This window comes from Panthera leo, chromosome D2 (genome assembly GCF_018350215.1).
Source record: "Panthera leo isolate Ple1 chromosome D2, P.leo_Ple1_pat1.1, whole genome shotgun sequence".
NCBI classification, from domain to species: domain Eukaryota; kingdom Metazoa; phylum Chordata; class Mammalia; order Carnivora; family Felidae; genus Panthera; species Panthera leo.
In genome coordinates, this window is record NC_056689.1 from 83,981,371 (window position 1) to 83,997,243 (window position 15,873).

The window sequence follows — 15,873 nt, forward strand, 5'->3', positions numbered from 1 at the left end:
TTTCGTGGTGGCTTTGTTGGTGTCGCAAGGCAGAGAGACACGGTCTCTCCCCTTTTCGAGGGCGTCCCCAGAGCACCGGCTGGGCTCCCGCTTCCTGCCTGCAGCTGATGGGCACCCGGGCCCAGCTGGGGCGCCCCAGGAAGGCCTGCACCCCGCTGTCTGCATGGACTCTGTGGCCCGATGCCCAACAGAAGCAAATGTCTGGGTACTTGGTTTGAAAACGGTGTCTGAGAAGGCAGGTGGTTTCTTCTTCTAGCCCTTTTTCTGGCATTTTCCTTGCACGGGAGGGTGCTGCTGGAAGGGGTTAAAAGTGGAAGGTGGGACTGCGGAGGTGGTTCTGGAAGTCAGTGTCTAGACCCACACAGTGGGCCTGGAAGACGACAAGTGAAGGAGAGGCAAGACCGTTTCTGTCCCCAGGCTCCTTGCATTTCCTGCAGTGGAAACCTGGCCTCTGGCACCAACCGCTTAATGCAGAACATTAAACGCCATTCATGTTGAAAGGGGATGAAACGAAATTCGCTTCACTTTTTCAGAGGTCTCCAAATAGCCATGAAAAATCGTTTTTTCCTGCCACCAATTAACATCAGCTCTCGTGGCTTTAGGTGGCTGTCGCAAGCAGGACGCGGGGAGCTGGCCCCCGAGCCCGTGGGCTGCCATAGACTTTGGGCCTCATGCGAGTGGGGAGTGGGAAGCCCACCGTCTGGTCCTCCAGCGGCCCGAGTGTGGCCTGTGGTGTCGGCAGAAGACTCGGGCTGGTCTGCGGGGCCGTGAGACGCCGTGGGACAGCGGGAAGCAGTGCGCTCGCTGAGCTCCCCGGGCACCACTTACTTGAGCAGCCAGTTGTGGGAGCTGCTGACAGGTCCTGGAGTCCCGACTGCAGACCCCCCAGACTTTGGGTTCCATGTTGTGCCGTCAGGCACACTGGAAAGTGACAGTGGCGCTTTCTCCCTCCCCGTGCTGCAGGGGGTTTATTCCTGCAGGTGCCTGCTGGCCTCTTCGGGAAGAAAGGCCTGAGCATCGCTGTGTCTCCCACGGCCCTATGTCATGCGCCTGAAGCCCCTGCCTGGGAGTGGGAGGTGGTTGGGTTTTTCCGTCTGTCCGTCCTCGTTGGGGCTGGGGAAGCAGCTGCGCTGCAGACAGCAAGGCCTTTGTCCACCCCAGATGTTCTCGGGGTTGTCAGGGATAGCCTGTGCCCTCCCGCTCCTGTCCCCCACTCCTCCCCATGGCTCCCAGGGCTGCTGCAGCAGGTGCCTCTCAAACACAGGCCTCTCCCTCCAGGGGGCCCCCTTCGGTTCCCTGAATGCCCCGGATTCCCTGTGGCACTGGGCCCTCCACGGGCAGACCTGCCTGCCATAGTCTCTCCCTGCTGATGCCCCAAGATTGCCTGCTGTCTCATGTCAGCACCTCCTCCAGGAAGCCTTCCTGGTCTCCTCACGCCATCAGAGCCCCAGCCATGGATTCTTATTAACTCCGGAGTTCCCCCTTCTGGGTCCTTCAGGCATGATGGAATGACTCGTGTAACCAGTTCACTTATTCAGCAGGTACTCGCTGAGCACCCACAGTATTCTGGCCGCTATTGTGAGTGCTGTGGAGCCTGGAAGCCACTCCAGCCGGAAGAGAGGAGGAATTCCTGAGAACGCCACCTTGCGACAAGCAGGACTTCCTTGCTCTCACGCGAGACGGAGTGTGGCAGTGCGGTGGGTGCGGCCGCTGCCGTGGCATCACGGCCAGGGCGCTCCAGTCGGCCTTTCCTTCATGTTCCAGGCGGCTGCCACCGCTCCAGCCTGCACATACGCCAGGTCAAGGAAGGAAGAAAGGGAAGGAGGTGGTGCCTGCCACTTTTGCTGTTGTTGTTGTTTTTTAAATGAAAAGTTCAGCAGACTTCTTACTCGTTGGCCAGCATTATCACCTAACATTCGCTACCTGTGCTGGAGCTTACGTTCTAGTGAAGGCAACACAGGGCACACAAGCAAAACACATCTAATGTAATTGCATGTGACATAAGTGTTGTAAATAGAAGGGATGGAGGATGTAGACTGTTTTGGGAAGATTTCTCTGAGAAGGTGATGTGTGAGTAGGCTTATGAGTTAAGTGACAGAAAGGCCGCTGTGCCAGCATGTTAGGAAGAGATGTTTCAGGGAGCTTCAGCAGCAGGTGCAAAGGCCCTGAGGCACAAGTGAGGTCTGAGTGTTTAAACAGCAACAGAAACAGAGTGAAATCAGGGGCCCTGGTCAGAGATGAGGGCAGGCAGGCAGGGAGGGCACCAGCATGTGTAGGGCTGGTCAGGTCACATTTTTAGGGATTTATGATGTGAAAGAAGGGGTAAGATCTGGTTTGCTTTTGTGTGCGTGCATTTTATTCAACCCATTTTTAACCCAAAAAAATCTCATGCCTCAAGAGTTTTTATTTTACTCAGAAAAGCATTAACAGTCCCTTGTTTTACACAGATGAGATTGAGGCCATGATGATTTTAGAACATTTGCTGTTGTCATTTGTGTTTGTCATGTGGGATTTTAACACAGTGTTTTCTCCTTATAAAAGGAACTCGTTTACTATGAACTCAGAACATGCAGGTAACAGAAAAAATGTTTTAAATTGTTCTATCTGTATTGATTTTTAAACACAGACTTTATTTTGGAGTAATTTTAGATTTATACAAAAGCTGTGGCACAGATGGCCCAGCATGCGTGAGTTGACTTTTGTGGTCCTTTCCCCCAGTAAGCCCTTTTTGTCTTGTTGAATTTCCAGCACCTTCTCCTAGCGACTGATGCATCAGGGGCATGTTTGTTGGTTTTTGCTCGCTGGTTAGTGCTGTCGCCATGTGCTGGCTGGGCTCCCGTCCGTCCTCAGCGACTCCGAATCTCTCTCCCACCCATTCCTTACACACCTGCTAGAGGAAGCTTCCAAATGGGCAAACCGGGTGGCTTCTCCCCCGTCTAATCTTCTAGGGCCCCTCGGGGCAAGGCCAGGCTCATCCATTGGCCTCACGTGCTGTGCAGCCCGGGCTTGCTGTGGCACCTGCCTCCTCGCCCGCTCCTGGCCCCTCCGTGCCGTGCCCGCCTCGGCCGCTGTCTGCCCGGGCGTCTCGCCTGCCTGTCTCCTGTTATGAGCCAGCCCTCCATGTGGATGTCGTTTCCTCCAAAAATTCTTCCTCCTCACCTGTCCCCCCACTGGTATGGCCTCCCTGTAGTCCTGAGGGGCTGGCCTGGCCCTGGACTTGGTGCCCGAGCATCTTGTCTCACTGCCAACCAGCGAGTGTCTTCACCGGGCCTTGTTCCTTTCTTGGCTCGCTTCTCGGGGTCAGGCGCCTGGCTCTGTCTGGGTTGGTCTCTGGAGCGCGGGGCATTGGCTGTGCGAGGGTGTGGGACGGGAGCTGTCGTGCTCACACGGCTCGGAATCCCGTCGGCTCCTTTGTGCTGCCTCGCTCCTGGCCGGCCCCGTGTGTGTCTGGCATTGTCGCTTTCCAGGCGGTACCTCCCCCCAGCCCGTGTTGGGACGCGCTGGCTCCCCGACGCGTTCGCCGACTATTGAAGCCTCTTCTTGCTGTCCCCCTGGTGTCAGCGACGCCCCACCCAGCCTGCGAGCCTCCCTCCGCCCTCGACGGGCTCTGCCTGACTTGTAACACACCCGTGCTGTGTCACACTTGCTGTCCGCCTGGGGCTTCCCGTCCACGCACTGCCCTCCACGCCACACGGCCCAGCGCTGCTGTCCGGGGACATGTTATCCGTGACGCGGTAGGCTGCTCTAGGACATCGGCTGGTTTTTACTTTTGCTGGTGGAAGGACTCGGTGCATGCGTGCCTGTTGTCTACAGGAGAGAAAGCACGTAGGGCTCCCTTTCTGGCAGGTTCACATAAAATGCTGTTAAAATTTGCTGCTTTTGCTCTTTTGGCAAAGTAGTAGGCGGTGGGTTGTGGTAATTATCTCTGACTAGCCGCGGTTCTGCTAACGGGCTTAGGTAAACCCAGCAGCGCCAGAGAAAATACAGCCCCACCAGGCCTCGCCCAGGACCTGGGCCTGGGTACCAGGCCTTAGTCCTAGGGAAGGCAGGTCTGGAATCCTGGCGTTCAGGAAACTGAAGTGGGATTTGGCTTCTCTTCTGTTAACCGATAACAGAGTCTCAGGAGCAAACCGCTGAGACCTCACACAACCCCATGACTGGCTGATTGGTTGTGGCCCCAGGTGACCCCAGCCGCTCACCCATAACTCTGATTTCAACTCCCCAGTTATTGCCACTACAGACTGGTTGCCCTTTTTTGGTTCTTGCCATGATTTGGAAAGAGCGTCCCCTGCTCTGTGAGGGACACACGGTGTTCTGTGCCCTCAGGCAATAGTGTGGTTCGTCCAAGCCTGTCCTCACCTGATGAGGGTGGACTGCTCTTCGTGTGTGAGGTTAGACCAGGCGGGCCAGGGTTGGCACCACGTTGCCGGGCGTGGGGTGCATGTTGGTGTTGGTACAGCGGTGGGCAGGCCAAGCTTCAGGGTCCTTTGTGTCCCATTCAGAAATGCGGTTCCCGGGGTGCCTGGGCAATATTTGGTTCAGAGACCACCATTGCAGCCCTAACCCTGCATTCGAGGCCAACAGTCTCCAAGTCCAGCCACCCCTAACTGACTGTGGTCGGAGCCTGGCCACCAGGGTGAGGCCTTATAACATGCCAGGTCCTTTTACCAAGGAGTGAGCAGGACCGAGGTCTCCAGAGACCATTTCTCCATGTGGTGGAGACGGGAGAGGCAGGCCTCATGCCTGTGGCCATCTGTCAGTTTCACCACCCTGGCCTAACCTTCTCCCGACCCCCGTGTGTATACTCAGATGGGTCTCCCCCTTGTGCCTTGCGGTAGGGGTGAGAGTTGGCTGTGTCCTGTGCACAGGGAGGCCCTTCCCCACAGGAGCAGTGGTCCAGTGGCCTGTTCACCATCTTCCCTGTGTTCTGCAGGCCACGGAACAGCCCAGCGAGGGTGGTGGAATCAGAACTGTCGTTGCTGTTTTATTGGTGAGAAAATTGAGTCCTGGGAAGGAAGATGGGTGACTAGTGTTCCATCCTTCTCCTGCTTGGAACGTGTGCCAGAGTGAATTTGTGCGTGGTGCTGGGTCCACACTCTGGGCTGTGAATTGGGACACGTGCCAGAGTGAACTTGTGCCGTGGTGCTGGGTCCACACACCAGGCCGTGAATTGGGACATGTGCCAGCGTGAACTTGTGCATGGTGCTGGGTCCACACTCCAGGATGTGCATTGGGATGTGTGCCGGCGTGGGCTTGTGCATGGTGCTGGGTCCACACACTGGGCCGTGAATTGGGACGCGTGCCAGCATGAACTTGTATGTGGTGCTGGGTCCACACTCCGGGCCATGAATTGGGACGCGTGCCAGCGTTGAGCTTGTGCGTGGTGCTGGGTCCACACACTGGGTCGTGAATTGGGGCATGTGACAGCGTGAACTTGTGCGTGGTGCTGGGTCCACACTCCGGGCTGTGAATTGGGATGCGTGCCAGCGTGAACTTGTGCGTGGTGCTGGGTCCACACTCCGGGATGTGAATTGGCATGTGTGCTAGCATGAGCTTGTGCGTGGTGCTGGGTCCACACACTGGGCCGTGAATTGGGACGCGTGCCAGCGTGAACTTGTGCATGGTGCTGGGTCCACACTCTGGGCCATGAATTGGGACGCGCGCCAGCGTTGAGCTTGTGCGTGGTGCTGGGTCCACACACTGGGTCGTGAATTGGGGCATGTGACAACGTGAACTTGTGCGTGGTGCTGGGTCCACACTCCGGGCCGTGAATTGGGACGCATTCCAGCGTGAACTTGTGCGTGGTGCTGGGTCCACACTCCGGGCCGTGAATTGGGACGCGTGCCAGCGTGAACTTGTGCGTGGTGCTGGGTCCACACTCTGGGCCGTGAATTGGGACGCGTGCCAGCGTGAACTTGTGCGTGGTGCTGGGTCCACACTCCGGGCCGTGAATTGGGACGCGTGCCAGCGTGAACTTGTGCGTGGTGCTGGGTCCACACTCCAGGCCGTGAATTGGGACGCGTGCCAGCGTGAACTTGTGCGTGGTGCTGGGTCCACACTCCGGGCCGTGAATTGGGACGCGTGCCAGCGTGAACTTGTGCGTGGTGCTGCATCCACACTCTGGGTTATGAATTGGGATGCGTGCCAGTGTGAACTTGTACGTGGTGTTGGGTCCACACACTGGGCAGTGAATTGAGGGCAGATGGCACGGGGCCAGGCAGCAGGAAACTGGCAGTGGCTGCAACATCCTGTTTCCAGGGCAACGGTGGCAACGGTGCCGGCTGCGTGTCTATAGTCCCTGTGGTCCTACAGATGTTTCCTGAGGTTCGATTCTGGCTGTGGTTGGACTGTGGCCAGTCTTGGTTCCTACAGTTGTCTGAGCTTGTTTCTCCAGCCTTCCCAGCAGTTCTGGGAGTTATGGAACAGCCTTTCAGTAAATTGCTTTTGTGCTTAAATTAGCTGCTATGAGGTTCTGACGCTTTCCATTCGGAGCCGTGCCTGGGACAGGGGCTCATGGCTTTTCATGGTCTGGATCTGAGGCCTGCGCCCAGATCTGCGAGGAAACCACTTTCAGCCTGACAGGCATGGCCTAGGTAGGAGATGTGAGTTCATGGTTAACAAAAACCAGTTTCTATGCAGGACTGCTCAGAGCTTTTAACACACTAACGTGCATGGTGAGTTTCCCAGGAGGGGATAGTGCACCCACATTTCTCTGAGTAGTCTTTAGTCTTCTAGAACACACTGTGGGAAATGCTGTGCCAGACTCTTGGCCTGGATGGTGGAAATGCTGCTCATCTACTTCGTCTGTTTGATAAGCCTCTCGTGTATGTGATGCATCTGTCTTCAGTGGAGCCCTGACTCCTGGTAGCAGACCCCTCAGGGTGACAGGAAACATCCATAGATGTGAGGGCTCCGAGGAATGAGGGAAGGCCCCGGGGGGCTGGGGAGGGGTGGCCACCCGCTGTTTACGACGGTAAGGATTTTGGTGCTGTTGGATAAGATTTTACAGAGGAGAGCCGATGCTCTGCGTGACAGGATCGAAGGCCAAGGGCATGTGGTTAAAATGTCAACTGTGACAAGATGGTAATCCCAAATCCTTCCCGGAGGCCAAGTGTCTGCCCATGTTCCCACTAGTCCAGGCCCTGTGGTTTAGGTGTCCCTTACCCCACAGATAAAGGCACTTGTGGCAAAGTGACAGGCCGTGGTGGGAGGCCACTCCCCTGCTTCCTGCCCCTGCATGGCGAAGTGGGGATCCATGGACGTTGGGGTGGTCGAGGAGTGCGACATGTCAGAGCATCTGTGACATCGGGCGAACATCACAATCCCGTGTCCCCTCGCTGGGAACTGAGAGGAGTCTATTTCAGATCCCGGTCAAGACGCACAGAAAAGTGCATGTTGAGCAGGGTGGCTCTGCAGCCCGGGGCTTAGGATGGAATCTCGGGGTGATGCTTACACACTGTGTAGTTTGGGGGTACTGCTTGACCTCATCAGGGCCATAAATGCACTTCTCCTCGTGGCTGCTGGGAAGACAGATGAGGGAGTTGGTGTGTGGCTTTAGCAGCAGGTGGAAGGATGGGGAAGGGAAGAGGTCAGGGTAGGGGTGGTGAGGCTGGCCATGTGGGGAAGTCAGGAAGAGGACGTGTGGTGGAGGGACTGCAGTATCAGGCCCCTGAGCTGCCTGGAGGGCCGGCCGGCCTGCGGGTGGGGGTAGGAAGGGTGCATGAGCGCGGACCTCGAGGGGCTCAGCAGACCCGGCGTGTGGAGGCCGGGGTAAGTGCTCAGGGCCACACTGTCCCTGTCACAGCCGGGCAGCAGGAAGGCAGCCACAGCCAGCATGCAGACAGACGAGCGAGGCCACGTCCCCACAAAATGTGATTTACGAAAGCAGGTGTCAGGCTGCCTGTGGCCTGTGGGCTGCAGTTTTCGGACCCTGCTGTAGCCCCTTTGTGTAATTGGCAGCTGATTTATTGTTCGGGGCGAGGGGCGGGAAGGGGTGGGAAGGGCCCAGGTGTAACTCGGGTCCCAGGGAAGTCCTTCCTCACATGAGAGTTGATGAGGCCTCGGGGAGAATGGGGTGGAAATGAGCGGAGCTGGCAGTGGTAGGAGCTTGATGGTGTGAGCGGGGGAGGAGAATCCCTAGGGTGAGTCCTGGGCGTGGTGGGGGTGACGATGGACGGCAGTGACGTCCCTGAAGAGCCGCGTGTGCAGGAGAGCATTTTTGCAGGGTTACGTCGCAGACAGTTCATCGGAGGTGCCTGCGGACAGAGCTGTGATCAGCAGCCCGGCCCACAGGTCAGGAGCAGCGCACCGTCTGGGTGGGGGGTGAGGCTGTCGCTGTTTCGGTGCATGGCTGGCGGCTGCCGTGGGGCCGAGCGCGGGGAAACGCTGGCATATGAGGTCACGCGGTTTGCGGGAGGAGGGGCTGCAGGGAGGGAACAGGCTCCGGGGCCTGGGCTGGTCCCCGTTCGCGTCCCCACAGCCCACCCTTGGCTCGCATCTTCTGCCCGCACTTGGGGTGGTTTTTATCCAATGTCGGTTTGCCCGGACCTCCCGCCTGGCTCCTCCCCACCCTCGCCGTACCTGCTCGTTCTCCCCAGCCTTTGGTCCGCTGACCGAAATGAATATCTGTCAATTAACAGGGACAGTGCATCATAGGAGAGCTTTTATGTGTTTGTACGTTTCTCTGAAAGTAAGTGAAGCGCACGGTTGGCCCTTGAACAGCATGGGATTAGGGACGCTGACCTCCGTGCAGTCGAAAATCTGCATGTGACTTTTGACTCCCCAAAAATTTAGCTACTAAGAGCCTACTGTTGACCTTCCTGTGAAAATATCCGGTTATCACCTTTTGTATGTTTGTATTATATACTGTGTTCTTATAAAAAAAGTAAGCTAGGGAACGTATTAACGTCATAAGGCAGAAAAAATATATTTATAGTTCTGGGGTGCCTGGGTGGCTCAGTGGGTTAGATGTCCGATTTGGGCTCAGGTCATGATCTCATGGTTGGTGAATTCAAGCCCTATGTCTGGCTCTGTGCTGATGGCTCGGAGCCTGGAGCCTGTTTCCGATTCTGTGTCTCCTCCTCTCTCTGCCCCTCCCCCACTGTGCGTGTGCGCTCTCTCTCTCTCTCTCTCTCTCTCTCTCACTCTCAAAAATAAATGTAAAAAAAAAATACATTTACAGTCCTGTATGGGAAAACCGTGCACAGTGGCCCACGCAGGGCAGACCCGTGTTGTTCAGGGTCAGCTGTGTGTGTTCTCCATGCGTGCATGGGGCTCGCTCCCAGCCAGCACAGCTTCCACTGCACAAGAGCTGTGTCCACCTTCACTCCACGATGCCTTGCTTTTAAATGTACTTTGTTCAAAATATCCGGTGGCTTCAGCCTGTGTTGGTGAGAAAGTTGGTAACTGTTTTGTTGAAGCAAGGTTAGCTTGGCTCTAGGGACCACATAGAGGGAGCTCTGGTCATTTTCGCCTCTTCGACTGAGCCCTGGTTCAAGGTGAGGCTAGGGAGTAATTGAAGGAAGGCGTGTGTGCCGCTGGTCGGCTGCTCTAGGGGTCCTGGTAGTTTTCTGTCTCTGAAGTAAGTGCAGTACAAAGACGACGCATCCGATGATTAGGTTCCAAGAATGGGGAAGAACTTCAGAAGACGTTTGTCTTCAGTAACTGGTGCTCGTTGTGCTTTAAGAGGGACCACGCTTTTTCACGTGTACTTAATTGCTTTAAAATCGTCTTTTACAGGTGCGTGGGAGAATGGACAAGACCTGTGAAATGAACTACAAGGTGGTGGACAGCCCGCTGGGGGAGATTGAGATCTCTGCCTGTGAGCAGGGTGTGCATGAGATCAGGCTGCACGGCGGGAAGACCCCCGACGCCGGGTGAGTCCCCTGCAGTCCCCTCTGCGCGGTATTTGTTGAGAGTGGCACAGAAGCGGTGGGTACTGCGGCGTGGTACGGAGCCACGGGCCGACAGCCACCAACCTCAGCCTGGCCCGTGGCTGGGCCAGGACTTTGCGTCAGCAGCATCTGCTGATGTCTGTGCATCCTCTGCCTGCAGGTAACCACCGGGGCACAGCTCTCGCTAGTGGCCCATGACGTCTAATTAACATACACGTTTACAGGGGCGCCTGGGTGGCTCAGTCCATCCAGTGTTTGACTCTTGATTGCAGCTCAGGTCATGATCCCAGGGTCATGGGATCAAGCCCCACCTCAGGCTGTGCACTGAGTGTGGAGCCTGCTCGGGATTCTCGCTCCCTCTGTCCTCCCCTACCCACCCCCCCCCCCCCCCAGCCAGCTCGCATTCTCCTTCCCTCTCTGTCTCTAAAATAAACAAAAAAACATTTACAGAGTAGTCGATGGACTATAAGCCTTAAATATTTTGATTCTTCAACAAGTGTGGGAATCTCTCTGGAAGATTGGTGACCGGGATTGGGGGGGAAATGCTTCCCTGATCTTGATGCTTTTAAATCAGGACCAGCCTTCGTTGTTCGGAGTCTGCCAGGTGAGTTTCCTGCTGAAGTCTTGGAACTGCTTGATTTGGAGCTCTCGTGGCCCCTGTGGTGTCAGACAGACGGGGGTGGGGGGGCGGTTGAGCATGGGGGGAGCCCCCCAGCATGATGGTAGAGCGCTGCCTTTTCGAACAGGACACGTGCTTCTCTTCTGACAGATCTCCACCGTATTTCTCTTAATTGTAAAAACATAAAAAATTTAAAGCACTCCTTAACGTTTGGTTCTGAAATGTAACGTTTCCTCCATCCATCGATTGTGAGTCGTATTAAAATTGCAGTTCTCGTTACTTCTGACAGAAGAGGGAAAAACCGCCCACTCCTGCTCAGTGTTTGTCTTAACCAGCTAATAAACACAATGCCAGAGAACATTAGATAAAGAAAATACATAGAAACATAAAAATTGATTTTAATGGACCCCTGTCAGAGACCGCCATAATGAGCGCGGGCACGGTAATAAATACCCGTTTTCGCCTCCAGTGTCGAGATTTTTTCCTGTCGAGCTGCATGTTACAATCAATAGTACTTTTTTTTTTAAGACCAAAAAAAAAAATAAGCAAACCTTTGAACTATATGAATACACTCTTCTCTTTCTATGAAAACCATCTGGCCACGGTGCTCAGAAAATCACAGACACCAAATAATTCGTGGGGAATGTCATTTTGTCTCTTAGCATATTCGCTTGCCCAATAAATCACAGAAATTTTGTGGAACTTTTTGCTTTAAGAAAAAATTCCTTGAAGTGAATTTGGGGAAGAAAATAAAACATAGACGTTTCGTTCAATGCCCACTCTGGGTGATGAGAACACAAGAGGAGGCTTAATTCTGAGCTGCTTTCTGCATCAGGATTGGGTTCAGCCTGAAGCAGTCGTCCGGATGGCTTCAGTAAGACGCTCGTAGATGAGCAGTGGAGGCTGGGTCTCATGGCTGCCTCCGGCTTTCCTCTGCCTCTCCAGGCTGTGGCCCTCATTCTGGTGCTTTGGGCCGGCCTCTGGGGTGCGAGCTGCCACGTTCCCCTTCTGGGCAGAGGAGAGAGAAAGGGACCCACCCCCCTTTCCAGAAGGAGCCCCTAGCATCCTCCTGTCACAGGGCCACCACCGGGCTGGGAGCCAGGGTAGGCGAGATTCTGTGTGTAAGGGGCAAGTGGGAAATGAGTTTTAACCAGTATTGTTATACACCCACGGTTAACTTTAGGAAGGGACATTTAAAAGTTACAGATTTTTGGGGCGCCTGGGTGGCGCAGTCAGTTAAGCGTCCGACTTCAGCCAGGTCACGATCTCGCGGTCCGTGAGTTCGAGCCCTGCGTCAGGCTCTGGGCTGATGGCTCGGAGCCTGGAGCCTGTTTCCGATTCTGTGTCTCCCTCTCTCTCTGCCCCTCCCCCGTTCATGCTCTGTCTCTCTCTGTCCCAAAAATAAATTAAAAACGTTGAAAAAAAAAAAAAAAAGTTACAGATTCAAAAATTCTTTATGAATACTCAGGGTTGATAGTTCTTTTTCAAGTGATAGAAAATCGAGGTGAGGTTTTGAGAAAAGTGTACAAGCCAAATGGCCACCAGCCTAAACCAAGATCTGGAACTCTCTAAACCACCTGTTCCCTTGTGCTCCCTGTGAGTCCCGGCTCCTGTTGGCATCTACCGTTCCCATTTCTGTCTTGATTAACCGCTCATTCTTGAGCTTTATATAGAGTTTAGGGTATAGTCTTCTGTACTGGATTCTTTGTTCAGCGACGTTTTGAGGGTCACCCCTGTTGTGTGTCAATTAGTAGGTCCTTCTTGGTGGTGAATGTAGTTTATTCTAGGAATACTCCACAGTTTTATCAGGTCTCCTACTGATGGAATTTGAATTGTCCAATTTTTGGCTAGTTGGAGTAAAGTTGAAAGTTTTGTTCAAGCCTCTTTGGACCCCTTTTTGCTTCTCTGGAGTCAGCTCCAAGGTGTGGGATTGCTGGATTGCATGGCAAATGTATGTTTAACCTCCTAAGAAACTGCCAAAACTTTTCCCCAAGTGGAACCATTTCATACTCCCTTCCATCAGAAATTGCAGGAGTTTCCATCTCTCTGTGCTCTCACTGATATGTGTTAGTTTCTAAAGTTTTAGCCATTCTAGTGGGTCTGAAACATTCTCGTTCTGATTTTAACTTTCCTCATGATCTCCTCTAACCACCTTTATCGACCACTCCTGCCTTTTCATTGTGCGGCGTCTGCGTGGGTCTTCTGCCCATTTTCGATGGGCATCCTGTTTGTTTTATCATTGATTTGTGCTTCTGGTTACAAGTCCTTTATCAGATATGTGTATTTCACATATGTATTTCACATATGTATTTCACAACTGGATGCTTGTTTTTATTCTAGTGCCATCTTCCAATGAGAAGTTCCTAATTTTGAGGGACTACAACTTAATGATTTTCTTAGCATTTTTTGTCTTTAAGATTTGCCTACTGTTAATTTCTCCAGTATTTTCTGATAAATTCTTCTAAAACTTGATAATTTCGGGCTCTTATGTTTAGATCTAGGACCCATCATCTTGAACCACCTTGTTGTGGTGAGGTACTCAGTTTTTTTTCCAGTTACTTAGTTTTCTCCTCATTTAGGAGGAGAAAACAACTTTCTAAATTGAATTCCCTTAGCACATTTGTCAAATCAGTTGACTGCTTGTGTGCATCCCTATGTCTGGACGTTCTGTGGTTCAGGTGATCGCTTCACCTGTCCCACACCAGAACTGTGTGGATGTGATTGCATAGCTTTGTGATAAGTCTTGAATTAAGGTAATGAGCCTTCTAACTTTTTTTTTTCCCCCCTAAAGACTGTTTTGGCTTCAGTGCCTTTAAATTTCCATATTAAAGAATCAAGGTGTCTAGTATTGATTGGGATTTTGGTTGGGGGTTCATTAAATTTTTGTACCCAAATTGGGAGGGTTGACCACTTTAAAAACCTTCCAATTTATGAACATGGTTTATGTCTCCATTCATTCGACTTGTCTTTAATTTTCTTCTGTGTTCTAGTTTCCAGCATAGAGATCTCGTATGTTTTTTGTACATCTGACTTCTAAATATTTTGGTGTTCTAAATTAGCTTAAAATGGTTTTTTACTGGCTGCTGGTACATCGTTTTTTATGTTGATTTTTGATAATGTTGATCTTCTGTCCTCTTACTGAATTAATAGTTGTAGGAATTGTTTTGCAGATTCCTTAGGACTTCTGCTATAGAAAGTCGGTCCTGTGACTAAAGACAACTTTCTGATCTTTATGCCTTTTATTTCCACTTTCACCGCTGACTGGACCCTCTGGTGTATGGGGTAAACGTTGTGACGGTGGACGTTCTTCCCCTGTTCCAGTCACGGGGGCTTCTGGTTCCCGAGCCATGATGCTGCCCCTGTGGGTCTCATAGGTGTCTTTCCTCGGATGGAAAATACTTCCTCTACATGGTGGATTTTGTTAGTCTTTTTGTACGTGTCTCAACGTTCTTATTACTACTTTTTTAAACAAGTGGTGAGGAGTGCCTGGGTGGCTCAGTAGGTTAAGCGTCTGACTTCAGTTCAGGTCACGATCTCATGGTTCGTGAGTTCGAGCCCCACGTCGGGCTCTGTGCTGAAGGCTCAGGGCCTGGAGCCTGCTCAGGATTCTGTGTCTCACTCTCTCTCTTTCTCTCAAAAATAAACATTAAAATACATTTTTTTTTTTAAACAAGTGATGAAGCAAGATTTTATAGCCGTCTTGAAATGCTGGACTATGTCACGTAGTTCACGATCTCTCCCTGCATGCCCCCCTTCCCCCCCCCCCCCCCACCATATTACTGGCTTAAATTTGCCATTTTTTCTAGTACTTATGTGTTTACATTCATGACGGATGTTCGGCTATAATTTTCCTTTCTGTGATGCATTTACCAGGCTTTCGCATTCAGGCTAGCCTTTCGGCACAAAGTGACTTCGGAGGTGTTCCCTCTCTTCTGAAAGCATCCTGTGTAGGATCAGTGGGGCTTCTTTTTCCAGCTGTGGATGAATTCACCTCAGATGCCATCCAGCTCTGGTGTTCCCTGTACAGAAAGACATGATTAGGATTCCTTTTGTCTACTAGAACTCGGTGCTGCCCTTGCCCACTCCGAGGGGCGGTACCTGCAGGTGAAGCGCTGTGTGCCCCTAAGGCCGTGCTCTCCAGCTCTGCTGGTGGGCAGGGGCCAAGGGGGTTTCGAGCAGAGCATCCTCACGGCTTGGGGATGCTGTTCTGCCCCTCCTCCTCGAGTGCTTGTGAGGGCTGGGGTCTTTATCTCCCCTGGAGCCATGCTGCTTTCTTCAGTAGGGAAATTGGAAGTTGACCACTGACCTCTGTCTTCAGTGAAATTTCACTTGTAATTCTGTACAAAATAGGGTTCCTGTTCCCCACGTCAGTCTGCTTACCTGTTTGTATGGCTTTATACAGTGATCTTTGGGATTTTTTGGTCTAGGTTAAATTACCTTTCCCTTCCTAAAAATACTCGAATGTAGAATATCAGATGGGAAGGAGAGTATGATCCTAATTTTATGACTTCCTGCCAATAATATCAAGTATGCATTAACGATTGTCACGTTTAAGAGTAACTTGCTTTTGCAAGAGCTCGATGAACTCTCCCCACACCATCTCTGCGTGACTACAAAGCTTTGACCCCGTTATTCCCTGCAGTGTCAAAAAATCTAATGCGAAGGGGTGTTGAAAAATAAATGTTATTTGGGGGCTTGTTTAGGTTTCCCTAAAGTTGATTCCCTTTGATTCACTTGAAACATGGACCGTTCTGCCCTGGTCGCACTCACGCTGTGAGAGGAGCAGTAGCGTGTTTGGTCCCACCGGGCTGGACCCGCACGTGTCTTCCCCCTCCCTTCTCAAAGAGTCACCCTCGTGTTTCGTTTTGTCCATGGAAGTCATTTTAGAAACAACATAGGAATGCAACACCGAGAAAGCTTATAGTCCAACCAAACTGAGCAGTTGTAAAAATACTTTGTGTTTTTGAAAACTTAACGCATGCAGGCTGTTTTCTCTTTGTGGGGCTCTGTGGTGTTGCACACACGTGGCTCTTGACGGTGTTTCTGGCAAGTGGCCCCTGCTAGCTCAGCGTAGAGGCTGGGTGGGAGCGTGTGGCCTAGTTCGGCCTGAGCCTCCTTCCAGCACTTGGCTGGCTGGCTGGCTGGCTCGTGGCTCCCTGTCACTAGGCTCACGGAGGAGGGCCTGGACCCTCTACGGCAGAGCGAGTCACTGCAGGGTCTCTGTTCTGTCTGGGAGGGGGGCGTCCGCCCCACTGGATGCTCGGTCAGGTCTCGCCCTTTACGTGTGCCAAAGCAGTCTCTCCGTTGAAATGGTGAAGACGGGATGCCTCTGAGGTCCTCCTGAAGAGTGGCCAGACCCGT

General features: G+C 52.7%; 1 protein-coding gene across 5 annotated transcripts in view; it reads left to right on the forward strand.

Annotated features, from left to right (window-relative positions):
- Positions 1-15,873, forward strand: part of MGMT (O-6-methylguanine-DNA methyltransferase) — a 296,999-nt gene that overhangs the window by 55,468 nt on the left and 225,658 nt on the right. For 3 of the 5 annotated variants that reach the window (XM_042907574.1, XM_042907573.1, XM_042907572.1), the window contains exon 2: positions 9,739-9,875. In XM_042907574.1, coding sequence (XP_042763508.1) covers positions 9,751-9,875 — 125 coding nt within the window. In that variant the 5' untranslated portion in view covers positions 9,739-9,750. Of the gene's footprint in view, positions 1-1,802; positions 1,826-8,224; positions 8,293-9,738; positions 9,876-15,873 lie in introns of those variants that run through there. The other 2 variants (XM_042907571.1, XM_042907575.1) reach the window with 2 other exon arrangements.